Source organism: Candoia aspera, chromosome 1 (genome assembly GCF_035149785.1).
Source record: "Candoia aspera isolate rCanAsp1 chromosome 1, rCanAsp1.hap2, whole genome shotgun sequence".
Taxonomy (NCBI): domain Eukaryota; kingdom Metazoa; phylum Chordata; class Lepidosauria; order Squamata; family Boidae; genus Candoia; species Candoia aspera.
The window spans coordinates 13,556,669-13,581,362 of record NC_086153.1 but is presented as its reverse complement, the minus strand read 5'-3'; the positions used below and the strand labels follow the sequence as shown (position 1 = coordinate 13,581,362).

The following is a 24,694-nucleotide window of genomic DNA, read 5'->3' as shown; positions in this document are numbered from 1 at the left end:
GCCATGGGGCAGATGTTCCATGTTGTGTCAGAAAAGCTGCACCTCCTCGCCTCAGCACCTGAACCTCCCTGAAGTGTGAGATTTGTAGCAGCTTCTCTTAGTAAATCTTACTGGCCAGGCCAATACTGACTGGAGTAAGTGATCCTGCAGGTCTCTGAAGCCAAGCCATAAAGGGCTTTGTAATCCAAACCAGCTTGCAGTGCTGAGATGTGGCCTAGATCCCCAGCAGGTACAACCAAACAGAAAGTGAGGCATGATGAAAGAACGAATGAAACACACGGAAGGAAGAAAATTGAAAACAGAAAACCCTGGGCCAACAATGTGGTGTAATCAGACTTCCCCCTTTTGTGGTAGATAAAAGCTGAAGTCAGACTGACAAAGAGCTTAAGAGAAAAGTGCAAAACTAGACAAAAGGACAGGTCCCCAGCTGCAGTGATGGGTGAATCGGACATCTACATTCGGCACGTTGAGTTGCTGGGGTTTGAGAAGAGATTTTTACCCAGCCAACACTATGTAAGTACTTGGAGATAAACAGCCTGATTCAAGAAGCTGAATCTCCTCAGCTTCGACTTCTGGAGGGTGGGGGTCCAACGGATGGGCTCCTTTAATAGTCCAGAAAAGTTGTGAACTTATTTAAAATGTCCCAGGGAACAGGCTCCATATGGAGGTTAAGTGTGTAGGTCTCTGGTTTAATCCCCAGCTTTGGCAATCACAGGAGGGGAAGAGGTAGGAGTCTAAGCAATCAGAATGGACAATATTGAGCTTGAAGGAAAAATAAGGCAGCTTTTTATGTTTTCAGCTGCCACCTCATCTTCCCCATTACTGGGGAGATCTTTAAGGCAGGACCTTGGGACAGAGATACTGGGGTTCAGTGATGCAGAACAAATGGAGGGGGTGAATCTTCCAAAGAATCGTAGAAGGACGGACTTAATCATACTTAATTCGGCCAGGTAAAGACCCAACAGTTGCACTCTCTCAGGGTCTGGTTAGTTTTTAACTTTAATTAGATGCTTTGGTGGCTTAACATGCATGAACTCATCTTGCTTGGTTAGCTTATGTTTCAGTGTATTGCACAAAATGAGAAAATTGATTCATTCAGTGTGGTGAGTTAGAACAGTGCTGCTGAACAGCTGGGTAGGGCATTTTGGCTACGCAGTCCAACTTCCAGGTCAGGTCAGGAATCCTAACGACAGCATCCCACTCAGATAGACAGATGGCTGTTTTGCCTCCCCTTAACAATCCCGTAAAGGGGAACCCATCACCTCTCTGGTTCCGCTGTCGAAGTGCTCTACCCCTAGGAAGTTTTTCCTAAACATTCAGTGTCTGCCTTCTTGTCACTGAAGGCTATTGAAAGATGACCGATGGGGGAATATGCTAGCGTTTTTCAAGTATCTGAAAGAGCGCCTTGCGCACAGGGAAGATGGAAAACAGGTCTTGACTTCCAGGCTATGATACTTCTGCGGGTATTTGAAAAATGCTGTCATTATCCTCAGATTTAGTTTCCAGTCCCTTGAGAATCCTCGTTGCTGTTCCAGTCCCTTGAGAATCCTCGTTTGCACCTATCAGAGTTTCTTGGAATCTTCCTTAAAATGTGGCATTCACAACTGGACACGGGAATTGAGGTGGACTCTGATCAGTGCTGAATATAATGAAAGAATGAGTGGCCATGATTTAGAAACTAGACTGCTGTTGTTACAGGATGAAGTTTCGTTTTATCTTTTTAAAAGCCAGGTCACGCTACTCACTCATTCCCCCTGTGATCAGCTGTAATTCCAAGGTCCTTTTCACACCTATTCCTTCCAAGCCAGTTATCCTAAATGAAGAACCCTGCATTAGTCTCTTTTAAATTTAATTGTTACTGTATTTCCAGCCCATTTCTCAAACTTCTCAAGTTGGTTTTGAATTTCATTTCTGTCTTCTACAGTATTAGAGATACTGTCTTCTACCACCCAAATAGTAAGTTTGTAATTATCTTCTGCAAATGGGATAAATATTCCCTCCACCCCACCCTCAAATTGTTAATAAAAACATGGAGAGAACAAGGTCTAGGACTGAACTTTGTGGCCCCACTCAATATTCAATATGCAATTTTCAATATTGAAGCCCACTCTGCTTTGATGAGGAACTACTGATGTGCCTCTTTGAGTGTGATTGTAGGGCCAGAATGTCCTTTACAGTCCCTCAGTCAAACCGACATATAACCAGAATGCCATGACCTAAAGGCTTTGCTGAAATCAAGGCACAACATGATCACAACGTATTATCTAAAGAGCTTCTGCCTGCCCCTGCCAGTAGGTAAGACAAAAAAATAGTTGAAAATTATTGCTGATTTTGAATGCTGTGCTTTACTCAGGTTTATATGTTTCTGGTGAAATGGCAAGATCTGATAGAAAAAGTTGTGTATCGGAAGTTCACGGAGATCTATGAGTTCCATGTAAGTACGGCTTGGATCCATGCCACCTGAGTGTTTTATTATTAGATTAGATTTGAGGGGAAGGCTGTGAAAATTAATAATAATAATAATAATAATAATAGGAGAAGATCACAAAGTATCAAGATTTGAAAACTGAATTTGAAAGATTATGGCATAAACCGGCCATGGTGATCCCAGTGGTTATCGGCACACTGGGTCCCATACCAAAAAAGCCTTAGAAAATCTGTGCATTGAAAAAATTTCCGTCAATTACAAAAGGCCACACTGCTTGGATCTGTGCATATATTATGCCGATACATTACGACATCCCAGGTTCTTGGGAAGAACTTGATGCAAACGAAGGCCAACACCAGCTAAAGAACCGGCAGCTGTGATTTCACACTGTTGTGTATGTAATAATAATAACGGCTAGAGCGATGTGGGGAAGTGACTCAGGCAGCACCCTTCTCAAGGCTACCTCAAATTAGTCCCATAATATTTGGCCCCCAGATGTAGAAATTAATAGGGTTGCTTTTTGTGCCTAACCGGCACATCTGCTGAGCAAGCCCAGCTGAGAGTAACTTCTGGCAGTGAAGGTGGAGGGAACTATTTCCCCATTGGATAGCTCTCACACCAACATTGGTCTTGTGTTTTCCTTTTTTCAAAAATATAACTGGTTGGAATTTTTGTACCTCCTGACTTGGACAGGATTATGAAATTAAGCTGCACGAAGCATTCCCTTGTTGTGAAAGTTGAGGAAGTCCACAAAGAAGAAATTGTTTTTTTAAGTAACATTTTTTTTTGTTTCTAAGTGTGTACGCGCATCTTTAAAAGTATTGGGAAGGCTTGTGGAATCCAGTAATAATGTCAGCTTAGATGTGGGGGTTCAAGAAAGAGGGTCCTTTTTAATTCTGTATGTTTCAACTCCCTTTATTTTCCTAAGACAGCCCCGTTTCTGGTTCTTTTTCCTAGATCAATTCAAGACTGTGAGGCTGATTTTGCCAACATGCTGGTCTAGGCTAAATTGAGTGTCTGTGTATAGTTTCTCCATGTTGTGAGAGCAGCTGTTGTCTTTGGGCAGTGTAACTCAACCTTGGCACTTTAAGATCTGTAGATTTCAACTCCCAGAATTCCCCAGCCAGCCTTCTCAAGCCAGCTTGGGTGGCTAGGGAATTCTGGGAGTTGAAGGCCACACAACTTAAAGTTCCCATGGTTGAGAAACACCGCACTAACCAGGTTTTAGACGCCAAATGGGGGAAGGAAAAGTGTTTGCCAATCAGAAGCCAGTATCTAGCACTCCTCATTTACAAAAGCAGCCTTGAATCAGGCTGGAAGGACATTTAGGGGTCATTTAGTCCAACCCACAAAGCTCCATTCAAAGACAGCTGTTCCACCTCAGCTTAAATACCACAAGTGAGAAAAAGGCCATCCTAAAGCAGACTGTTCTTCTGTCAAACAGGAAATTTCTTCTAATGTTTATCTCCTAGGCCACAGCCTGTGGTCTCTGAGCTATGAACTGTGGCCAATGTGAACCTTTTAAAATGGATTCCTTTTATTTTTAGAATACTCATAGTATGGCCAGATTATCAAAATTGGGCACCCTTAGCTTTTTGGGCATTATATATGGGCTATCCTCAGAAGCTTGCCAACTAAGTTTCCAATGAGGTTTTCCTGCAACTATGCAGCTGGCAGAAATTGGGTAGGCAAAACTCCTTCCCTACTCCTGGCTTCAAACCAATGAAGGAGCAGCTCCTTTCTTCAGTTCTGTTTGATGAGGCTTAACAGTGAATTGACTTAGACTTTCAGCTAGATTCTAACACCAATGTTTTGTTCTTTTCTCTTGCTAGAAAGTTTTGAAGGAAATGTTTCCGATTGAATCTGGGGAAATTAACACAGAGAATAGGATAATCCCACACTTGCCAGGTAAGTAGCCCATTTTGTAGCTGCAGGTAGTTGTGAGGAAACTGCATGAAGTTAAAGTTTGCACAGGCTAGTTTCACCTGCCAACTTCAAGTACATTTTCCATGTCCCTCCCATAACTGTGTCTTTGGCAACCGTATGAAGTGTCTATGAATGGACCATTTTAACAGGCTACCTGATTGCCTAGGGCAGTGTTTCTCAACCTTGGCAACTTTAAGATGTATGGACTTCAACTCCCAGAATCCCACAGCCCCATTGTATGCTTAAAGAGATGCACAAGAATTCTTGGTTTATCAAGGTTTACTGGGAGGCCATGATCACAAGACTCGGGCAATGTCCATACTGGGAGAGATCAGGCCACTTTGCTGGGTTTTTTTCCCCTTCAATTTCCCCTGGGCTTTGTGGGGGAGTTATTCTTTTCTTTTATACATATGTTTCAGTATCTTAATCTTACTTCAGAACATACATTCTTCAGCAAAGGATCATTACCTTGTCGTGGTGCTGGAGCTTGAGCACCTCAATGATGCCATAAGCTAAACCGTAAAGGGCCACCCAAGACGGAAAGGTCATGACAGAGAGGTCAGACTAAATGAGATCCCTGGGGAAGGTAATGGCAACCCACCCCAGTATTCTTGCCGTGAAAACTAAATGGATCAGTACAACCAGAGATATGTCGGTATACCATCGGAAGATGAGACCCCCAGGTCGGAAGATGGTCAAAATGCTACTGGGGAGGAACAGAGGATGAGTTCAACTAGCCCCAGACGTGATGATGCAGCTAGCTCAAAGCCGAAAGGACGGCTAGCAGCTGACGGTGCCGGTGTGAACGGCGAATCCGATGTTCTAAGGATCAACACGCCATTGGAACCTGGAATGTAAGATCTATGAGCCAGGGCAAATTGGATGTGGTTATTGGTGAGATGTCAAGATTAAAGATAGACATTTTGGGCGTCAGTGAACTGAAATGGACCGGAATGGGCCACTTCACATCAAATGACCACCAGATCTACTACTGTGGACAAGAGGACCACAGAAGAAATGGAGTAGCCTTCATAATTAATAGTCAAGTGGCTAAAGCAGTGCTTGGATACAATCCAAAAAACAATAGAATGATCTCAATTCGAATTCAGGGCAAGCCATCTAACATCACTGTGATCCAAATATACACCCCAACCACAGATGCTGAAGAAGCTGAAGTAGAGCAGTTCTATGAGGATCTGCAGCACCTACTGAACAGCACGCCTAAAAGAGATGTTATTTTCCTCACGGGAGACTGGAATGCTAAGGTGGGCAGTCAAATGACACCTGGAATTACAGGTAAGCATGGCTTGGGAGAACAAAACGAAGCAGGACATAGGCTGATAGAATTTTGCCAAGACAACTCACTCTGCATAACAAACACTCTCTTCCAACAACCTAAGAGACGGCTTTATACATGGACTTCAGCAGATGGACAACACCGAAATCAGATTGACTACATCCTTTGCAGCCAAAGGTGGCGGACATCTATACAGTCGATAAAAACAAGACCTGGAGCTGACTGTAGTTCCGATCACGAACTTCTTCTTGCACAATTTAGGATCAGACTAAAGAGATTAGGGAAGACCCACAGATCAGCTAGATATGAGCTCACTAATATTCCTAAGGAATATGCAGTGGAGGTGAAGAATAGATTTAAGGGACTGGACTTAGTAGATAGGGTCCCGGAAGAACTATGGACAGAAGTTCGCAACATTGTCCAGGAGGCGGCAACAAAATACATCCCAAAGAAAGAGAAAACCAAGAAGGCAAAGTGGCTGTCTGCTGAGACACTAGAAGTAGCCCAAGAAAGAAGGAAAGCAAAAGGCAACAGTGATAGGGGGAGATATGCCCAATTAAATGCAAAATTCCAGAGGTTAGCCAGAAGAGATAAGGAATTATTTTTAAACAAGCAATGCGCGGAAGTGGAAGAAGACAACGGAATAGGAAGGACAAGAGACCTCTTCCAGAAAATTAGAAACATCGGAGGTAAATTCCAGGCCAAAATGGGTATGATCAAAAACAAAGATGGCAAGGACCTAACAGAAGAAGAAGAGATCAAGAAAAGGTGGCAAGAATATACGGAAGATCTGTATAGGAAGGATAACAATATCAGGGATAGCTTTGACGGTGTGGTTAGTGAGCTAGAGCCAGACATCCTGAAGAGTGAGGTTGAATGGGCCTTAAGAAGCATTGCTAATAACAAGGCAGCAGGAGACGACGGCATCCCAGCTGAACTGTTCAAAATCTTGCAAGATGATGCTGTTAAGGTAATGCGTGCTATATGCCAGCAAATTTGGAAAACACAAGAATGGCCATCAGATTGGAAAAAATCAACTTATATCCCCATACCAAAAAAGGGAAACACTAAAGAATGTTCAAACTATCGAACAGTGGCACTCATTTCACATGCCAGTAAGGTAATGCTCAAGATCCTGCAAGGTAGACTTCAGCAATTCATGGAGCGAGAATTGCCAGATGCACAAGCTGGGTTTAGAAAAGGCAGAGGAACTAGGGACCAAATTGCCAATATCCGCTGGATAATGGAAAAAGCCAGGGAGTTTCAGAAAAACACCTATTTCTGTTTTATTGACTATTCTAAAGCCTTTGACTGTGTGGACCATAACAAATTGTGGCAAGTTCTTAGCGGTATGGGGATACCAAGTCATCTTGTATGCCTCCTGAAGAATCTGTATAACGACCAAGTAGCAACAGTAAGAACAGACCATGGAACAACAGACTGGTTTAAAATTGGGAAAGGAGTACGGCAGGGCTGTATACTCTCACCCTACCTATTCAACTGGTACGCAGAACACATCATGCAACAAGCTGGGCTTGAGGAATCCAAGGCTGGAGTTAAAATCGCTGGAAGAAACATTAACCATCTCAGATATGCAGATGATACCACTTTGATGGCTGAAAGCGAAGAGGAACTGAGGAGCCTTACGATGAAGGTGAAAGAAGAAAGTGCAAAAGCTGGCTTGCAGCTAAACCTCAGAAAAACCAAGATTATGGCAACCAGCTTGATTGATAACTGGCAAATAGAGGGAGAAAATGTAGAAGCAGTGAAAGACTTCGTATTTCTAGGTGCGAAGATTACTGCAGATGCTGACTGCAGTCAGGAAATCAGAAGACGCTTAATCCTTGGGAGAAGAGCAATGACCAATCTCGATAAAATAATTAAAAGCAGACACATCACACTGACAACAAAGGTCCGCATAGTTAAAGCAATGGTGTTTCCCGTAGTAATTTAGGGCTGCGAGAGCTGGACCATAAGGAAGGCTGAGCGAAGGTAGATCGATGCTTTTGAACTGTGGTGTTGGAGGAAAATTCTGAGAGTGCCTTGGACTGCAAGAAGATCAAACCAGTCCATCCTCCAGGAAATAAAGCCAGACTGCTCACTTGAGGGAATGATATTCAAGGCAAAACTGAAATACTTTGGCCACATAATGAGAAGACAGGACACCCTGGAGAAGATGCTGATGCTAGGGAGAGTGGAGGGCAAAGGGAAGAGGGGCCGACCAAGGGCAAGATGGATGGATGATATTCTAGAGGTGACGGACTCGTCCCTGGGGGAGCTGGGGGTGTTGATGACTGACAGGAAGCTCTGGCGTGGGCTGGTCCATGAAGTCACGAAGAGTTGGAAGCGACTAAATGAATAAACAAGAACATACATTACTATTTTAGTTTGATTCCTGTTTCACAATGGAAATTATGACACTGATTTTCTATAGTTGTAACCTGAGAGAAGTCTGCAGGCCATAAAAAGAAAGAAGGGGGACCAGGTGTTGTATTCAGCCTGGGGCATCAGATTGCCCATGCCAGTATATGTGATCTCTGATTGGCTAGGATTTCCTAAGTGTTTGCTCTCAGTCATAAATACAATAGTGAATTTAAATAAACAAGAAGTAGCAGTGTTTCATGAAAACAGTGATGTGGAAAAGGAAGAATGGTTTCATCCTGTACAGGGCAGGTCTCGGTGAAATTTCTCCCACCTGCTTACACACAAGCTAACATTTTAATGGACTAATTATAGTCTTTGTCATTAGTATTGACCTTTTATGACTGAAATCTGCAATTCTGTCTTAAAAGCCACCTCTTCCTCCAAACGCCAGATGACTGGAGCTTTGTTAAAGTGGAACTGAGGCCTTGATATGCTCGAAAGAACTGCTCCCTGAGATTTTAGGCTTCCTTAAACTAAAGGTTTCAATATTTTCATTGTAACACCCCAATGTGCCCTGATTTAAACTGAATTTTGGGAAAGGAATGATCTGATCATTATATATCTTTGCGAATTCTGGGTTTTTACTCAATAAGCTAGCATGTTATGTAGAGGTATCCTGGGAAAGTTGTATTATGGGCCAGAGGAACCGAGAGAACTATTTTGTTGCAGGTGGCTAAGGAAGCAGCCACACATGGCCAGCACTGCTGACAGGTGGTTTCCGAATTTGGGGCCAACGCTTGCCAGCCCAGCAGCCTTGAAACTGCCTTGTATTCTGCCCATCCTGTTTTAGAAGGCCAGCAGGTGTGAGAGCTTCTTAGCACTACTTCCTTTGACTCTAGCCTTTCCTGGCAGGAACAGGTTGTTGGGAAGATCAGCCCTGGAGCATTGATTTAGACCTGTTTGGAGCTAAGCCATTACTTAACTGTGGTTTGTTGATTAACCACATTTGATTGGGTTCACACAACGTCTTACACCATCAACATTTATAAAAGCCAGTACTGGAATTAATATACGAGGTGCAGTCAAAGCCAAACAGACTACATTACAGCCCAGTGAACTCAGACTTAGGAATGTCCTCAAAGATCTTCTAATTCACTCAACTCAGAATCTGCATTTTAGGATGTGATTATGGAATCCCTGAAAGGTGACCATTCCTTGTAGGGTTTAGTTGATCCTCTTTCCTTTAATTTTCTTTCCTTTTCTCTTGCCGGAAGCTCAAAACGTATATGAGAGGGAGAAGTTTCCAAGACTTGAGAACGTGGAGCAAAATCTCCCTCTTGGATTCTGCGGATCTATAGCAGTTCAGAGTCAGCTGTTCTGGAGCAGATGAGTAAATAGCCTTACCTGAGATATGATGTAGTTGCTTCCCTTTCTCTCTCTAGCTCCAAGGTGGTTTGACAGCCAACGCTCCACTGAAAACCGGCAAAACACTCTTTCTGAGTATTCCTCTGCCTTGATCAACCTTCCTCGCAAGATCTCCCGTTGTGCGCATGTCTTGAACTTCTTCAGAGTCAGACCAGATGATCTGAACCTGCCTACTGCAAGCCAGTGAGTATTGACGGGCAAGATGCTGGAAGACACAGGTGGCATTTAAGCTTTGTGACCATCCATGTTTTGTGTAACCAATGCCTATAGAATAAACCACAATTGTGAGATAAATATGGTAAGCCACTAACCATGGCTTACAAAACTTGGCTTAACCCCAGATGCACATTTACTTTATTTTTATTTTTTATTTTATTTATCATATTTTTATGACTGCCATCTCCCCCACACAGGGGACCCTGGGCGGTTCACATACTGTACATAGTTCACAATCTGCAGTGATAGAATCCATATAACAGGCTAAGCCCAAATCAAACAAAACCACACTGTGTGTGACCCCAGTTATAGATTTAAATGGAAGCTGGAGGAACTGCAATAGGGAAGAATTTCTTATTTATCTGGAGCCTGGCATCCACATTATCCTGTCGGCACCCACATCTGCCATGTGTGTGCCAGGTGGTGGTTCTGGACAATTCAGAGTCTGCAGATCTAAGTAGGAAAATTGGCAGAGTAGATAGAGAAGATAGCTAGGACATAAACTCCCCATAAGTTATTCATTGCAATGAATTGTAGAATGGCAGAACTCAAACAAAGCCTTGCCTAAACAAAGGGGTTTTTATTTTATGCAACACCTACCTAATCCTTAGTGGTGGTAAGTGCCACTTGAAATGCCATTTTATAATTCCCAGAATGCTCCTGGCTTTACATTGGTCTGGATTCTGCAGCTTTATGGGAAATTTAAAGTGACATTGCCACTAAATCAACCTGCTGAAGGGGGGCTATTACATAATTCTCTTCCAAGGGTCTCTCAATTCTGAAGTCAGTTTTGTTTATTTCCCCCTCCCCCCCTTCCTTTTTCAAGGCTGGGGGAAGAATAAAATGCAGGCTGGTAGGCTTATGAAGTTGCTGGAGAGCTAGCAAACTCTGAATGGGGTAAATGGTGATAGATCACAGGAAGCTGACCAAAAGCAGGGTAAAAATCTGATGATGATGTTCAAGCTGTTCACATAGCACCTTTTCCTAAGGCTGCCTGAACTGAGCAGACTAAGTTAATCCACTTTCCTGTATTTGCATGACACCTTGAACCATAAACTAATCATAAGGGTTCACACAACAGAGTAAGGACAACCAATCCACTGAACCTTGCTATATAAACTTGGATCATCAATAAGTTGTCATTGATGCTAGTAACGGCCCTTCTGCCTGAGGATTCTGCAGAGTTCAAAAGCCAGGCTCTGCAAACTCAGTCTGAGGACATTTATTTTGGGCAGTGCTGCGAGGAAGTCAGAATTGCAAAAACAAAACAAACACACACAAAAAGATCCACTGCCTTTTTGTGTGTGTGTTGCAACGGTGTAGCTCTGCAGAGCTTGTGGCCAAATTATTTCCGCAAATGAGGACACTCTTGCCTCATTCCTTCTCTAGATCCTGTAGGGTGAGTCTGCTTTTGCTGATCTGAGGGGCTGCACCAGCATTCTTGGTGTGTGGAGGGCTGCAATCCAAAATAGCGAAACCAGGAAGTGTTTGGGGCGAGGAGGGGCCGTAGGGGGCAAAACGGATGGTTTACGTCTCTGCATTTCGCCCCTCAGTTCTCCTGATTCTTCCCCCAATATAATCAAAAGACTGAAACTTTTGGCCCACCCGCTCTGGAATTTATTATTTATCGATTGCCAGCTCAGTTGATAAAGAGTAAAATGCACAAGATTTCTGCCGTTTCCACCTTTGGACATGCGAAGTGCCAGGTAGTTGAAGTCCACACATCTTAAAGTTGCCAAGGTTGAGAAACACTGCCCTACAGGCATGGAACTTCTGAAGGTCAGCTGACCAGCCCCACCCTTTGCACTGCACTTTAGAAACCATTGCAATGGACACCCTTAGATGCATTTAAATGAATGTTTCTTCCCCACTCACAGAACCCCATCATGTTGTCAAGAATTATTCTGTGGAACACTGTTTGAAACTCCCCAGTCCAAAGTATAGAATTTGATAAATCGCACTACATCTTCAGCACAGAGGCCCAGCCTAGAAATAATTAAAGAATTTGGTGGTTTGTTAGAGGCTATTTCATTTGCATCGGAGGCTGAGAGGTGAGGCTTGAGAGAGTCACAAGTCTTGTCCTTTTTACCCTGCAGCACCAAGAAACCAGAAACGTTCCTATTGCCGAAAGATTCGAAGAAGATTGCAACAGGTAAGTCAATGGAAGTGGCAAAGGAAACCGTTTGTGTCACCTCTTGCATTTGTTCCTGTGTTGAGAATGAAGGGGTGCTAGGATGTTCCTGCATTAAATCTGGCTTCCCCTAAGGCATCTGGCTGCCCACTGGGAGGTAAAGCAGAATTAGATAGGCCTTTGGTCTGTTCCAAGTGGGCTCTTCCTATTTCTTAGCTGCCTTCTCTCCATGATTTTATTGTAATTTTCAGGGAGCTTTAATTTATACTTTATCATGAGGACTAGAAACATAGAAATAAAAATGTCATTGGGAAAACTTTTAAAAGTGAAAGCTCCCAGTGCTCTAGCCTAGTTTTAAGGTTGCATGAAATAGCTTATCTTACTTTCTCTGGAAATTATCCCTTCATTTCATCTTCCTCTCATCTTGCTGCTTATTGCCCTCTACCCCAACCATGTTCATGTGTGCTTGAAATTTAGCATCACACTTCACACGTCTGATGAAGTGAGTTGTGCTCCATGAAAATGAGGGCAATAACAAAGGTGTCACCCCAGACATTCCTAACTTGGTGCTTTCCAGATGTGATTAAATAGTTGTGCTGGCTGAGAAATTGCAGCCCCAACACATCTGGAGGGTAACAGCTTGGAGAAAGCAGTGCCACAAGACATATTCCTGGTTTTGCTGTACCTGAAGAATATTACTTAAATTTAAAAAAAAACCCAAACCATTTGGTGATGAGGAAACATGTGGTCTGATCTATTTATTTAATGTATTTATACTTTACACTTCAGCTGGAAAGATCCTGAGTGGATACCCTTTCTGTGTAATCCCCTTTTTGTGGAATCAGCCAGAAATAAGATCAGCATCCTCAATGATAATATTTAAAAGATTAGTGAAAACTTGGCTAATTAAACAGGCATTTGGGGACTGATGTGGAGGATGTATGTATGTAGGATGTCTGTGGGTGCAGCTAATGACGTTATTGTGACTTCATGCTGTGGTTTATTAATAATGATATGTACTATATATATACTGCTCTTTTAAGCTGCTTAGGTTACTTTTTTTTTAATTGAAGCAGCATAAAAGCACATATAGTAAACAATCTAAATAAACCGATTTCCCCTTGAAAAAAGATAACAGCGCCAAGGAAAAGGGGTTGGGGAGGGAAGAGGCGAACAATTATTCACTACTTCCAGTTGTTAATAGCCTCAGGATCTTCCTTTCTTCCTCTGCCACAACTGGATGATCACTGGGGAAGGAGCAAAGCCTTCTCAAAACAGCTGATCTGTCCAGATGGACACAGACCAAGGATGATCCCATCCCCTTGTAAATAGCTTTGGGGTAACCCAGTTCTGTTAAACGTTGGCTCAGACTGGGTCCTCTGGTCTTCTCATTACATCGGTTTTTCCTTTTCTGTAGACATCACAGGCCCTATCATCCTACAGACCTACCGTGCAATTGCTGACTATGAGAAGAACTCTAGCACTGAGATGGCCATAAAGGTGGGGGACATGGTGGATGTGGTGGAGAAGAGTGAAAGTGGTAAGAAAATAGCTGGGTATTTTTTTTCTGCCTTGCGGTGGATCGGGGCTTGAGCTCAGCGAAAAACCTATTCTTTCCTATCATGGTTATTCATTCCAGGATGGTGGTTTTGTCAGCAAAAGAATAAACGAGGTTGGGTACCCGCTGCTTATCTAGAACCAATGGATAGTCCAGATGAAGCTGAAGAACAGGAGCCCAACTATGCAGGTAAATGAGCTTTACTGCCGGATTTGAAGTTGTCATCAGGCCAAGGACCACACAGAGCAATGGCCCAGTTTAGCTCTACAAGGTATTGGGTTAGAAAGGAAAAGTAAGTGATGAGTTAAGTTTGATGTATTCATATGGTAAAATATGCTAAGGATATCCCCCAAATTGCTTTATTCCTTTCAGATTTGAAAGTAAAAATTTCAAATAATTCTCAATAAGGGCCAGATTGGTTCAAAATATGAAGTCAAAGGTGACCCAGTTTAACCACACAGAGTGAGGGATGATAAGCCTCTCCTACACCAAATAGCTTAATTTGGGGCAAAGGTAATTGTTTTAGACAAAAAAACTGAAAAGAGGGAGTCTCCATCACAAAGTTGCTGTTGTGAGGGGAAAAAAGGGACGTATGCCATCTTAAGATTTTTAAAAGGATAATTTATCTATATTATACTTTATGTAATATAATGTATATGAAAGAAATGTGCATAAGCTGTTTTCACCCTCCACAATCCAATCTGTAAAACGGGTAGCTGAGTGAAATCAAGATTTAAAAGGGAACCTAAATGAATGAAAGCAGTTAAATGTTTTTGGGCATCTGACATCAGTTTCAACTCTCTTCTTCGAAGGTGAGCTCCATATTGTCCGAAAAGGTTACACGGCTGCTCAGGAAGATGAGATTTCCCTCAAGGAAGGAGAAACCATAGAAGTTATCCATAAACTGCTTGACGGTTGGTGGGTAGTCAGGTAAGGCTTCAGCCATGCGTCTTCTCAAAGACGGAACAATGGAGATGTTCTGTGCCTGAATTTTCCACAAATTGTTCCCCTGCAAATGCACTGAGTCAAATTTCAGAATTCTGACTGGGAAATCTGGGAGCTGAAGGCTCCTGCAGCTGAATGTGGGAGTGGCATTCACCAAGCCGGCTTTCCTGTTGCGCAAAGGTGACGCACTTACAATTTGCTGAGGAGATGTCCTCACAACAGAGCCTCCACCCTGTGGTGGCCTGGCATGGTGCTGTGGAACCAGCCCCTTCTGTCCAATTTTGGGGCTTGGCATTCATTCTGAAATGTTGCTTTGGCTGCAATGAAGACCAGAATTCTGACTTCAGTTCAGACTATGTTAGCGGAGCAAGTGGTCTAAATGCTGCTGTTAGGCTTTGAGCTAACCAGATTAAATGTGTTGTGCGAATCCACCCTAACGGTTTTAAGGTCTCAGAAAACCGCTTGCCTGCAAGGATGAATCTGCCAGCTTAATTTCTCCAGTTTGGTTACTCCCTTATCCATGTTTTTAAAGTTCTTTCTCTCTCCCATATATGAAGTCATCTGTGAACGTTGCTGGAGTTCCTCAAAGTGAAACTAATGAGCGTATTCTTTCATCCTTAGTCATAACTCAGAGGCAAGGACGTGACTTGAGGGCAGAAGTTGTAGGTTAATTCCCAGTTAAGCTGGGAAAAGCCCTTGTTAGAAACTTTGGAGAGCAGTTGCCGGTCCAGTGGCCTATCTCCACACAATTGTCAACACATGGGGACAGCACCTCCCATTTTCCAGTGTCCATGTATTGTGGTACCTTGGTGTGATGCTTAAAAGGCAATCCTCTGTCAGCACAGAATAAGTACCCAGAAAGAGCACAAAAGAGGCCCTCAAAAATCTGAAGCGGCAGGTGTTCAAAAGAGGAAGTCTCAACTGACAGCAACCTGATGAGCATCCATGCGTCATTGCAACATGATATTAAGACCATAGCTAAATAAGTCAGTGTGGGGGAGATAGCCCTGGAGCATGACACATTCTTATGCTGTTCACTATTATGTAGATTTCAACTTTCTTAGAAGGCTCTTGCTCATGGGATGTGGCCATGGTTCAAGCTATCCCTGTTTGTCTATTTTTATGTGTCAATAAAATGGTATTTTTAAATCTTAGGAAGGATGAGACCACAGGCTACTATCCTTCGATGTATCTGCAGAAAGCAGGAGAGGATAAAATTATAGAGAACAATCAGCTGAAGAACAAAGCTGCACCTCCTCGAAGGTAGGGTTCTCTGGATGTTTGTTGGTTTTGAAGTCTTGGATTAAGACTGGAGAAACTAAGCTCAGCCATGGAAACTCACTGGGAGACTTTGGGCTAGTAATGTCAGCCCAGCCCACCTCACAGAGTTGTGGGGATAAAATGAAGAGAGTTGTCTATAGAAGCCATCTAGAGCCCCTAGATATAAATGTAAATCAATAAATTAGTTTGTTTTGGCCTTTGGCCATAAGTACAGGTAATCCTCAACTTAAAACCACAATTGGGATTGAAACTTCCATTGCTAAGTGGAAGGTTGTTAAGTGAGTCACACCCGATTCTATTAGCTTTTTTGCTGCAGTCATTAAGCAAATCACCATGGTCACTAAGTAAATCACATGGTTGTTAAGCAAACCCAGCTTCCCCCATTGACTTTGCTTGTTGGAAGCCAGCTGGGAAGGTCACAAATGGTGATCCTGTGACCCTGGGATGCTGCAATCATTGTAAATACACGCTAGTTGCCAAGTGCCTAAATTTTGATCGTGTGACTGCATGGATGCTGCAACGGTCGTAAGTGTAAGGACTGGGCGCAAGTCACTTTTTCTAGGACCGTTGTAACTTTGAACAGTCACTAAATGGTCGTAAGTCAAGGACTACTTGTAGACATTCTTGCCAAGGCCAGTATCTGAGTCAGGGGCTCACATAAATTCTGGTTACTTCAGCAGGAAGTAAGCAAAACTTGAGCTGGGTTTTCTCAGGACAGAGAGGAAAGGTGAGAACTTAAGGCTGGGAAATTGGCAAATTGCATAGAATTCTTTAATCAAAAAACTGGAAAGGAGATACCGTGGAATCCAACATTTTGCTCAATGAGGATCCAAATCAAATCATCCCTAGCCAATGGAACCATGGGGATTTTATAGGGAAACACAGTGGGAATCACTTAGCCTGGGAACAATGAGAATAGTAGTCCATACACAAGGAAAATGCCAGATTGGGGAGACCTGGCTAAGCAGATTCCAGTTGTGCTATTAATATACTTACAGTTTCTTTGATAATTTTTCCTTCCTCTGGATGACTGGGCAGGTCTAGCATCACGAATATCAAGAGCATGCACAACCAAAGCCGCAAGCAGATCAGCCAGGAGACGTACAGGCGAAACAGCGTGAAGTACATGTTGAGCAAAAAGAAGCTGAAGAACAACTTCATGAGCAAAACCAACATTATCAGTAAGTTATGGGGAGCTTCAGAAAATGTCCTCCCAAAGTCCCTAATTTGGCGAAATATGAAAAGGTGGCAGGGCACAAAACAGCCTTCTTTGACAACCTAAACCAGTGTTTTTCAACCTTGGCAACTTTAAGATGAGTGGACTTCAATTCCTATAATTCCTGGCTGGGGAATTCTGGGAGTTGAAGTCCACCATCTTAAAGTTGCCAAGGTTGAAAAACATTGACCTAAACATTCAACTGTGGCTATGCAGGCTCCTTTCTTTTCCTCCTTTTTTTTTGGATGCAAATATTTTTGTATGGAATATTTGGCCTAACATGATAGCTGGGGTCACCCAAGATGCTACCATTGTTAGCCTACTCTAATACCTTGTGCAAAGCAAGCCTATGAAAATGAATTCTTTATTTAAGCTCAGGGTTGCCCCATTTCAGATGCCAGATCTGAAAGAAAGTCTTGCAGCACTGGGTTTTCTCCACTACAGTACAGGATATAATACAGGAAAGCAGCTTGGGATGCCATAATACATCTTGCTGTTCCATCTCAAACGTGTTTCCCCCCCACCCCGCCATTTTATTTTATAGAGGAAATAAATGAGAGTGATGAATCCAAGGCTCAGCCGGCAATACCTCCGAGGCCCAGCAAAGATTTGATTCTGATTCGTTGTTCTGAAAGCACAAAGAGAAAAATCCAGTGACGAAGAAGTTGTGGGATTTATTCATCTGGCTTTGCTTCCATCACTGAGGGACTCAAGTTATCCAAGAAAGGATCCTTGGAGGGTCTCTGCTTTTTCTGCCTGTCCTGAACAACCTTACAGAGGAGAAATGACTTCCTCCAGACCCAAATTCTTACATACAGTCTGTGTTTGTATGGCTGGCTTAATTAAGTTAGTAAAGCTATGCTGAGTTTGGGTAGTGTTAAAATCAGTTTAGTTCCCCCCCACCTTGGATTTGTGCATTTTTTGAATTGAGCCTGTTTAAAGAGTAGAGAGTATTTATAGCTCAGCGCTGAGCTGTTGAGTTCTTGGGGTTCTCCGAGCATGGGTTGTTTTCCTGAAGATGTTTCATTACCAGCCTTGGTAACATCATCAGTGCAAGGAGGAGTGGGGTTTGCTGGTGATTTATATATAGTAGCCTGCCCTGCCAGTTGTGGCTGGGGTCAAGTTTCTTCTTTGACAGTTTCTTGGATAACCAGCAACTTTCACCAAGAACCCCAAGTCTGTTTAGCTAGTTCATGGCTCAAATGTATTGTGTGAATATAGGTTAAGTGTGTTGTATGGACTGGGTTCACATACCTGTCTTAGCCGTATCAGTTAAAGCCCTAAGAACAGTGTTTTTCCTACATTCAAAGCCTGTTTAGTTTTCACTTCCATTTGGGGTTTTGTTTGGGGTGGTGGTGTTACTTTTCTGTGGTTTAGCTCATTTGCTTAGTTAGGGTCCAATATATGCTAATGAAGTTTAACGATAGGTAGATTTAGGTTTAGAATTAGTTGATTATATACTATTAGTTTCATTGGGAGTGTAAGTATATGATGGTATATAGTGATTTTATTCTTTTTGCATATGTTTTAGTTCTTACCCGCTTACTTTTTATTCTCATTTATTCTCACTGCTTTTGTTTCTGCAAATCCAGAAAATGGATGTCTGTGGACCAAGCCACAGAGTGAGTGAGCACAAATGTCCATAGATGTTTTGAGTCTTGATCCATGGGGTAATGGGCATTATAGAGCACACATCTAGCTTGTAGATACGATTCGTCAAGGCACAAGTCTGTCAATTCAATGTACTTATTTTTCATCTGCCAATGGTTGTTACCCATGCATAAGATAGGTTGTTTTCTAAAGTATGTTTTCGGTATATGGGATCCTGTTCTATGTCCATTCTTTTGTGCTTGTATGTAACATCTGTAACTATATGATTAATAAACAAGCTGGAGTGAAAACGGCATCTCGTCTTCTCTTCAGCAAGTCAGTTCCAATTAAACAGCAGTGATTGTGACACAAAGGAAACCCTTCCAGTGTAACTTCTAATTTAAAACTGCAGATTGCTCAGAAAAGCCTCTTGCATAAGATTCTGTGCAGAAAGGAATTTGCAAATGTTTAAGAAGGCTGTTTCTGAAGAAAGTTGGCCAACAAGTTGAACTTTTAGTCAAAAGTTGCGTAGGACTCCTGCCCTCTCCGGTCAGCCAGCCCTATGCGTGGTTTTCTGGAAGTTAATACAATTTTGGTTTTCTGAGAAGGCCTTGGGACTGACTGTGGAACCACAGCTGCCTATGCATGTGTATGTGTGCATTTTGCTTGTTATTTCATACGCCTTGTTAATATTTTTGTTACTCAAGTTTTAAAACCTATTTTCCTTACTGCTATTTTAATATCTGTCAACTGCCTCGAGTCCATGAGGATTGAGCGCCCTGATAAACTGCATAATTTTTTTAAAAAATGCCCTCCTGTGGAACACTCCGTTGCTTCCTCTCCATCTTTCTCTTTTTCCCACAATATCCCATGGCAACCTGGTCAGCTTGATGGTTGAATGTGTTTCCTGCTTTTGTTCTATATTTCTGCCAACCGTAACTGTCCCCTAGGTCAGTGGAGATGCTTCCCTGTTACTTCTCAGTGGACTCAATTTTCATTAGTGTTATTTAAATTCACAATTAGAAGCAGGGAGGGTGCCATACTGACATCAACAGTTGTTGTTCCTTCCCTTTTGCTTTTTTATTACAGTATTTATGCCCTCCATGTAGGACAGGCTCGTGTGCTAAAGCAGCCTTTCTCAACTTTTTGGCCCTGGGGGAACCCTTGGAATATTTTTCAGGCCTTGGGGAACCCCTGCACATTCAGGCTTAAATATAGCCCAGAAGTTACAAAATTATTACAGTATATTTGTTTTGTGGGTAGGCCTCTATATATGCATTCACAGTGTTCTTAAACGAAACATAAAGAATGAAACTTACCTCTTTAATGCAAAGTTGCCCAAATTTGAAACCACGGAACCCTGGTTGAGAAACCCTGTGATAAAGAGTTTAAAATCCAATATGAGCAAGACAAAACCTGGAGGAAGGTAGAGGCAGGGCTGGGGACATTCAGAGAAAGGATATATTTGCTTTGATTGATTGATTGATTGATTGATTGATTGATTGATTGATTGATTGATTGATTATGTGCCATCAAATTGGTGTTGACTCTTAGCTACCACATAGATAGATTTTCTCCAGGAGGATCAGTCCCCGACCTGATCCTTCAGATTTTCCAATAACGCACCCATAACCACTGTAATTGAGTCCATTCACCTTGCTTTGATCATCCTCTTCCTCTCTTTATTTCCACCTTTCCCAGAATTAAAAATGCAATGCAATTTTATGGATGTTGACTTGAAATTAAGCCAGTCTGTAATCTGGGGGGCTCATTCTCAGATAAATTAGTGAGAAAGAAAGGTGCCTTATGGCATCCTTCCACACGGCCACCATTCCTTGTTCTCCGTCCCTCAAAAAGAGCTTGAAGCTGATTGAAGTTCCACCTTGAAACTCTGAAACCCACAGGAGCTAAGCTGTCTTTCTTTCAGCGGTCCAAGAAAAAAAGTGCCAGGAATTACACTCAGTCTGTGTGCCCTCTTCCCACATTTTGAATACATCTGGGTCAGTGATTAAAAAAAAAAAAGTGCTATTTCTGAAAGGGAAGGTGCTGGCATGAACCCAAGTCCTGGGAGCTGGGGGTTAAGCAAGGTCCTCCTAATGCAGGGCTTTTCAACCAGGGTTCTGTGGCACGCTAAGATTCTGCGAGAGGTCACTAGGGGTTCCCTGGGAGATCACAATTTATTTAAAAAGTAATTTCAAATTTGGGCAATTTCACATTAAAGAGGTAAGTTTCATTCTTTATGTTTAGTTTAAGAACACTGTGAATGCACATATACAGGCCTACCCATGAAATGAATATAATAATTTTGTAACTTCTGGCCTATATTTGAGCCTGAATGTGCAGGGCTTCCCTGAGGCCTGGAAAATATTTCAAGGGTTCCTCCAGGGTCAGAAGGTTGAGAAAGGTGTAGGTCCATCCACTCGGCAGAACTACAAAAGGAAGGATGGCTGCTGTGTGATTGGATACACGGCAGCAGAGCTAGAAATAAATGACAGATGCCAACAGTATAGGTCCACACCGAAGCAAAGACGTTTCTGCCATGCTGACAAGTGTCCATATTTGATAAGACTGTTGGTCTATTTAGCTCTGAACCACTTACTAACTAGCTCTGCAAGACTAGAGTCAATTGGAGCGGTGCTAGCAGACCTCTGATCTTGGGCTGCAATAGACTAACACAGCTCTTCTCCTATAATAAATAGTTTTGTGTGTGTGTGTGTGATTGTGTGTCCTCTCTGCACTTTGTGAAGTGGATTGTCATCTGCAAAAGCTTACGATCATACTTTTGTTAATCTTTAATTGCTACAAGACTCGTGGTTGGTTTTGCTGCAAAAGGCAAAGCCAGCTGCTACTTTTCTGGAAACTGGGCCACAAGCAATCAATGCTAGAGACTAAAAGCCCTTTTTGGTGGCATGCCAGCATTCTGTTTTGGGACTCTTTCTCTTAAGGGAACTCCCCTTCCTCTTATATCAGGGCAGGAAACCTTTGTTTGCCCTACATGGCCAAACCATCTCAAGTTCTTCTTTTGTGCTGGTCACCCACTTTTCTGCTGATTCAACAGCCATTCATTGGTGAGATTTCCTAATTCCCACTGCATTCAAATGGCTTTGATCTTCCTCCTTACTGGAAAAGTAACTGTGCTTAGTTTCCAGGTTTGTTTGCACCCAGCATGCTCCTGGTCAATCCATGTCCAGATCAGAGCAAGAGCACACCCAAGTCAGTTCAGCTAGCAAAAAAATGGTGTTGATTTATTGAACTTCAGCAAACGTCAGAAACTGGAAGAAAAAAAAAGGCAAATGCAGGGAGAGAGAATCATGAACAACGAGAAGGTGATAAAAGGTCTTAATACAATAATATATATCAGTGTTTCTCAACCTTGGCAACTTTAAGATATGTGGACTTCAACTCCCAGAATTCCCCAGCCAGCCATTCTGGGAGTTGAAGTCCATATATCTTAAAGTTGCTAAGGCTGAGAAAGACTGATCTATATCTTTATATCAAAATGCACAGAACTTTTTGAATCCCCTGGAAACAAGACTGCAGGTAATTAGCATGGCCAGTCCCAAAGATAACAGTCCCTTTGTTATTCCAGCCTTAACCCTTTTATGCACACAACAATGGCAGAATAGAGATGAAAAGTAGGACACCAGGTGATGCCTCTTCTATTCTGCACCAGCAAGAAGGAAAATATGCAAGGATCATGTCTTTAACACTCCTGACATATCCAGCTCTCACTTCCATATAACAAAATGGACAGAAGCATGTTGTTAAACACACTCATTTTTGAAATGCCTCTTTCAACTAACATTGATTTCTTGCAAAAGGTTGGAAGAGGCGGTCCTGCAGGTATTCTGCTGTCAAGCCATAGAGTCATGGTTACATATATTTATGTCTAACTTGCAGTGAATCCCTCCATTTCCCTGTTAAACCCAAGTACCTTTTTCTGTGATATGTCACTTTTCAAATTCTCAATGCATCATTTAATCTTTTATTGCCAATCTCTCAGGTTTCAACTCACAACATGGCCCTGTCTGCACACAAAACTATGTGTACATTCACTTCCACAACTAATATACCCTTCTAACGTCACCTCAAGCATTTCTTACAATACATTTAACCATAGCAACAGCCAAGGGGCCTCACACATCCCTGCCTTACTATCTGCTCAGCGTTGAACTGTTTGATAAGCATTCCATTTATTCTCCTGCACCCTTTTCGTCCATAATATATTATCCTATCGCATCCTGCAATTAATCTGAATGAAACCATATTCTCGCCAAACATTTGTAGTTTGCTTTACTGTGCACTTTTTCTAAATGAACAAAGGTACAATATTTTTTTTTCACATTCATATATTTCTCAATGATTTGTTGAAGAGCAAAAGTCTGGCCTACATACCACCTGCCTGGCATAAAAACGTAGTGTGCTCCCCAAATTTGGCTCGTCACCTCTTGTACCTCTTCAGTCAGAATTCTGCCAAACCCCTTCCTAGGCATATTTGAGCTAAACCCCCAGAGTTTCTACCTTCCTTCTTACTATCTTTTCTTCTGTGTAGTATTGGCATTCTTCCAAATGGCACAATCAGATATAGTCCTCAAAGATTAAAAAAAGTAGCACAGCTGTTCCACAAGCAAATCACATCCATATTTTAGCATTTTCTTCAGTTATAGAAGCTACACCTGCAGCCTTATATTTCAAACATTCTCAGTAGCACTTACAGCATCCTTGTCATTGTTCATTGTTGGACACTACAGTAACATCAGGGCATTCATTTCAATTCCACTCTTCGTCAAAGCTCTATTATTTCCCTGCAAAGCTTTTAATTCCTCCTTCCACCTTTCCCTCACTTCAACTTCAGCCCAAATATTTCAATGCTTTTCTTTTTTAATTCTATTCATTCTGCCAGAGGTTCTTTTTTAGACTTTTTATTTCCATTAAAATTGCCCTGCGTTTTCCCTGCATCTTTTAATCTTAGCCATTCCCTGCTTTCTTTGACTTCATGCTTTGCAATTATTCTTTTCTCTCCACACGCATTTTACAATATTATTCTCTCATTCTGTTTTTGGAGAGGAAATAAATGCTACATGCACTTCTGTGGCACTTCGTAACATAATTCTTTTCACTGTGTCCAGGTGGCTTCTATGTCTTTACAGCCTCTTTCCATTTATTTTGTTGTAAGGGACCTTGGGCTTCAGCAAAGGATCGTTACCTTGCCGTGGTGCTGGAGCTTGAGCACCTCAATGATGCCATGAGCTAAACCGTGAAGGGACACCCAAGATGGGAAGGTCATGACAGAGAGGTCAGACTAAATGTGATCCCTGGGGAAGGTAATGGCAACCCACCCCAGTATTCTTGCCGTGAAAACTAAATGGATCAGTACAACCAGAGATATGTTGGTATACCATCGGAAGATGAAACCCCCCAGGTTGGAAGATGGTCAAAATGCTACTGGGGAGGAACAGAAGATGAGTTCAACTAGCCCCAGACGTGATGATGCAGCTAGCTCAAAGCCGAAAGGACGGCTAGCGGCCGACGGTGCTGGTGGTGAACGGCGAATCCGATGTTCTAAGGATCAACACACCATTGGAACCTGGAATGTAAGATCTATGAGCCAGGGCAAATTGGATGTGGTTATTGGTGAGATGTCAAGATTCAAGATAGACATTTTGGGCGTCAGTGAACTGAAATGGACTGGAATGGGCCACTTCACATCAAATGACCACCAGATCTACTACTGTGGACAAGAGGACCACAGAAGAAATGGAGTAGCCTTCATAATTAATAGTAAAGTGGCTAAAGCAGTGCTCGGATACAATCCAAAAAACAATAGAATGATCTCAATTCGAATTCAGGGCAAGCCATCTAACATCACAGTGATCCAAATATATGTCCCAACCACAGATGCTGAAGAAGCTGAAGTAGAGCAGTTCTATGAGGACCTGCAGCACCTACTGGACAGCACGCCTAAAAGAGATGTTATTTTCCTCACGGGAGACTGGAATGCTAAGGTGGGCAGTCAAATGACACCTGGAATTACAGGTAAGCATGGCCTGGGACCTGGCTTTATACGTGGACTTCACCAGATGGACAACACCGAAATCAGATTGACTACATCCTTTGCAGCCAAAGGTGGCGGACATCTATACAGTCGGTAAAGAAGAGTGAGGTTGAATGGGCCTTAAGAAGCATTGGTAATAACAAGGCAGCAGGAGATGATGGCATCCCAGCTGAACTGTTCAAAATCTTGCAAGATGATGCTGTCAAGGTAATGCATGCTATATGCCAGCAAATTTGGACAACACAGGAATGGCCATCAGATA

The 24,694-nt window shown here is 42.4% G+C and overlaps 1 protein-coding gene across 1 annotated transcript; it reads left to right on the top strand.

The window, feature by feature from the left end:
- Nucleotides 1-352: 352 nt before the first annotated feature.
- Nucleotides 353-18,688, top strand: NCF1 (neutrophil cytosolic factor 1). The gene is made up of 11 exons (XM_063297450.1): nt 353-513; nt 2,354-2,434; nt 4,261-4,336; nt 9,458-9,623; nt 11,753-11,808; nt 13,205-13,327; nt 13,427-13,534; nt 14,158-14,275; nt 15,446-15,553; nt 16,610-16,752; nt 17,332-18,688. The coding sequence occupies exons 1-11, from the start codon at nt 436-438 to the stop codon at nt 17,442-17,444; spliced, it is 1,170 nt and encodes a 389-aa protein (XP_063153520.1). The 5' UTR covers nt 353-435; the 3' UTR covers nt 17,445-18,688.
- The last annotated feature ends 6,006 nt before the right edge of the window (nt 18,689-24,694 follow it).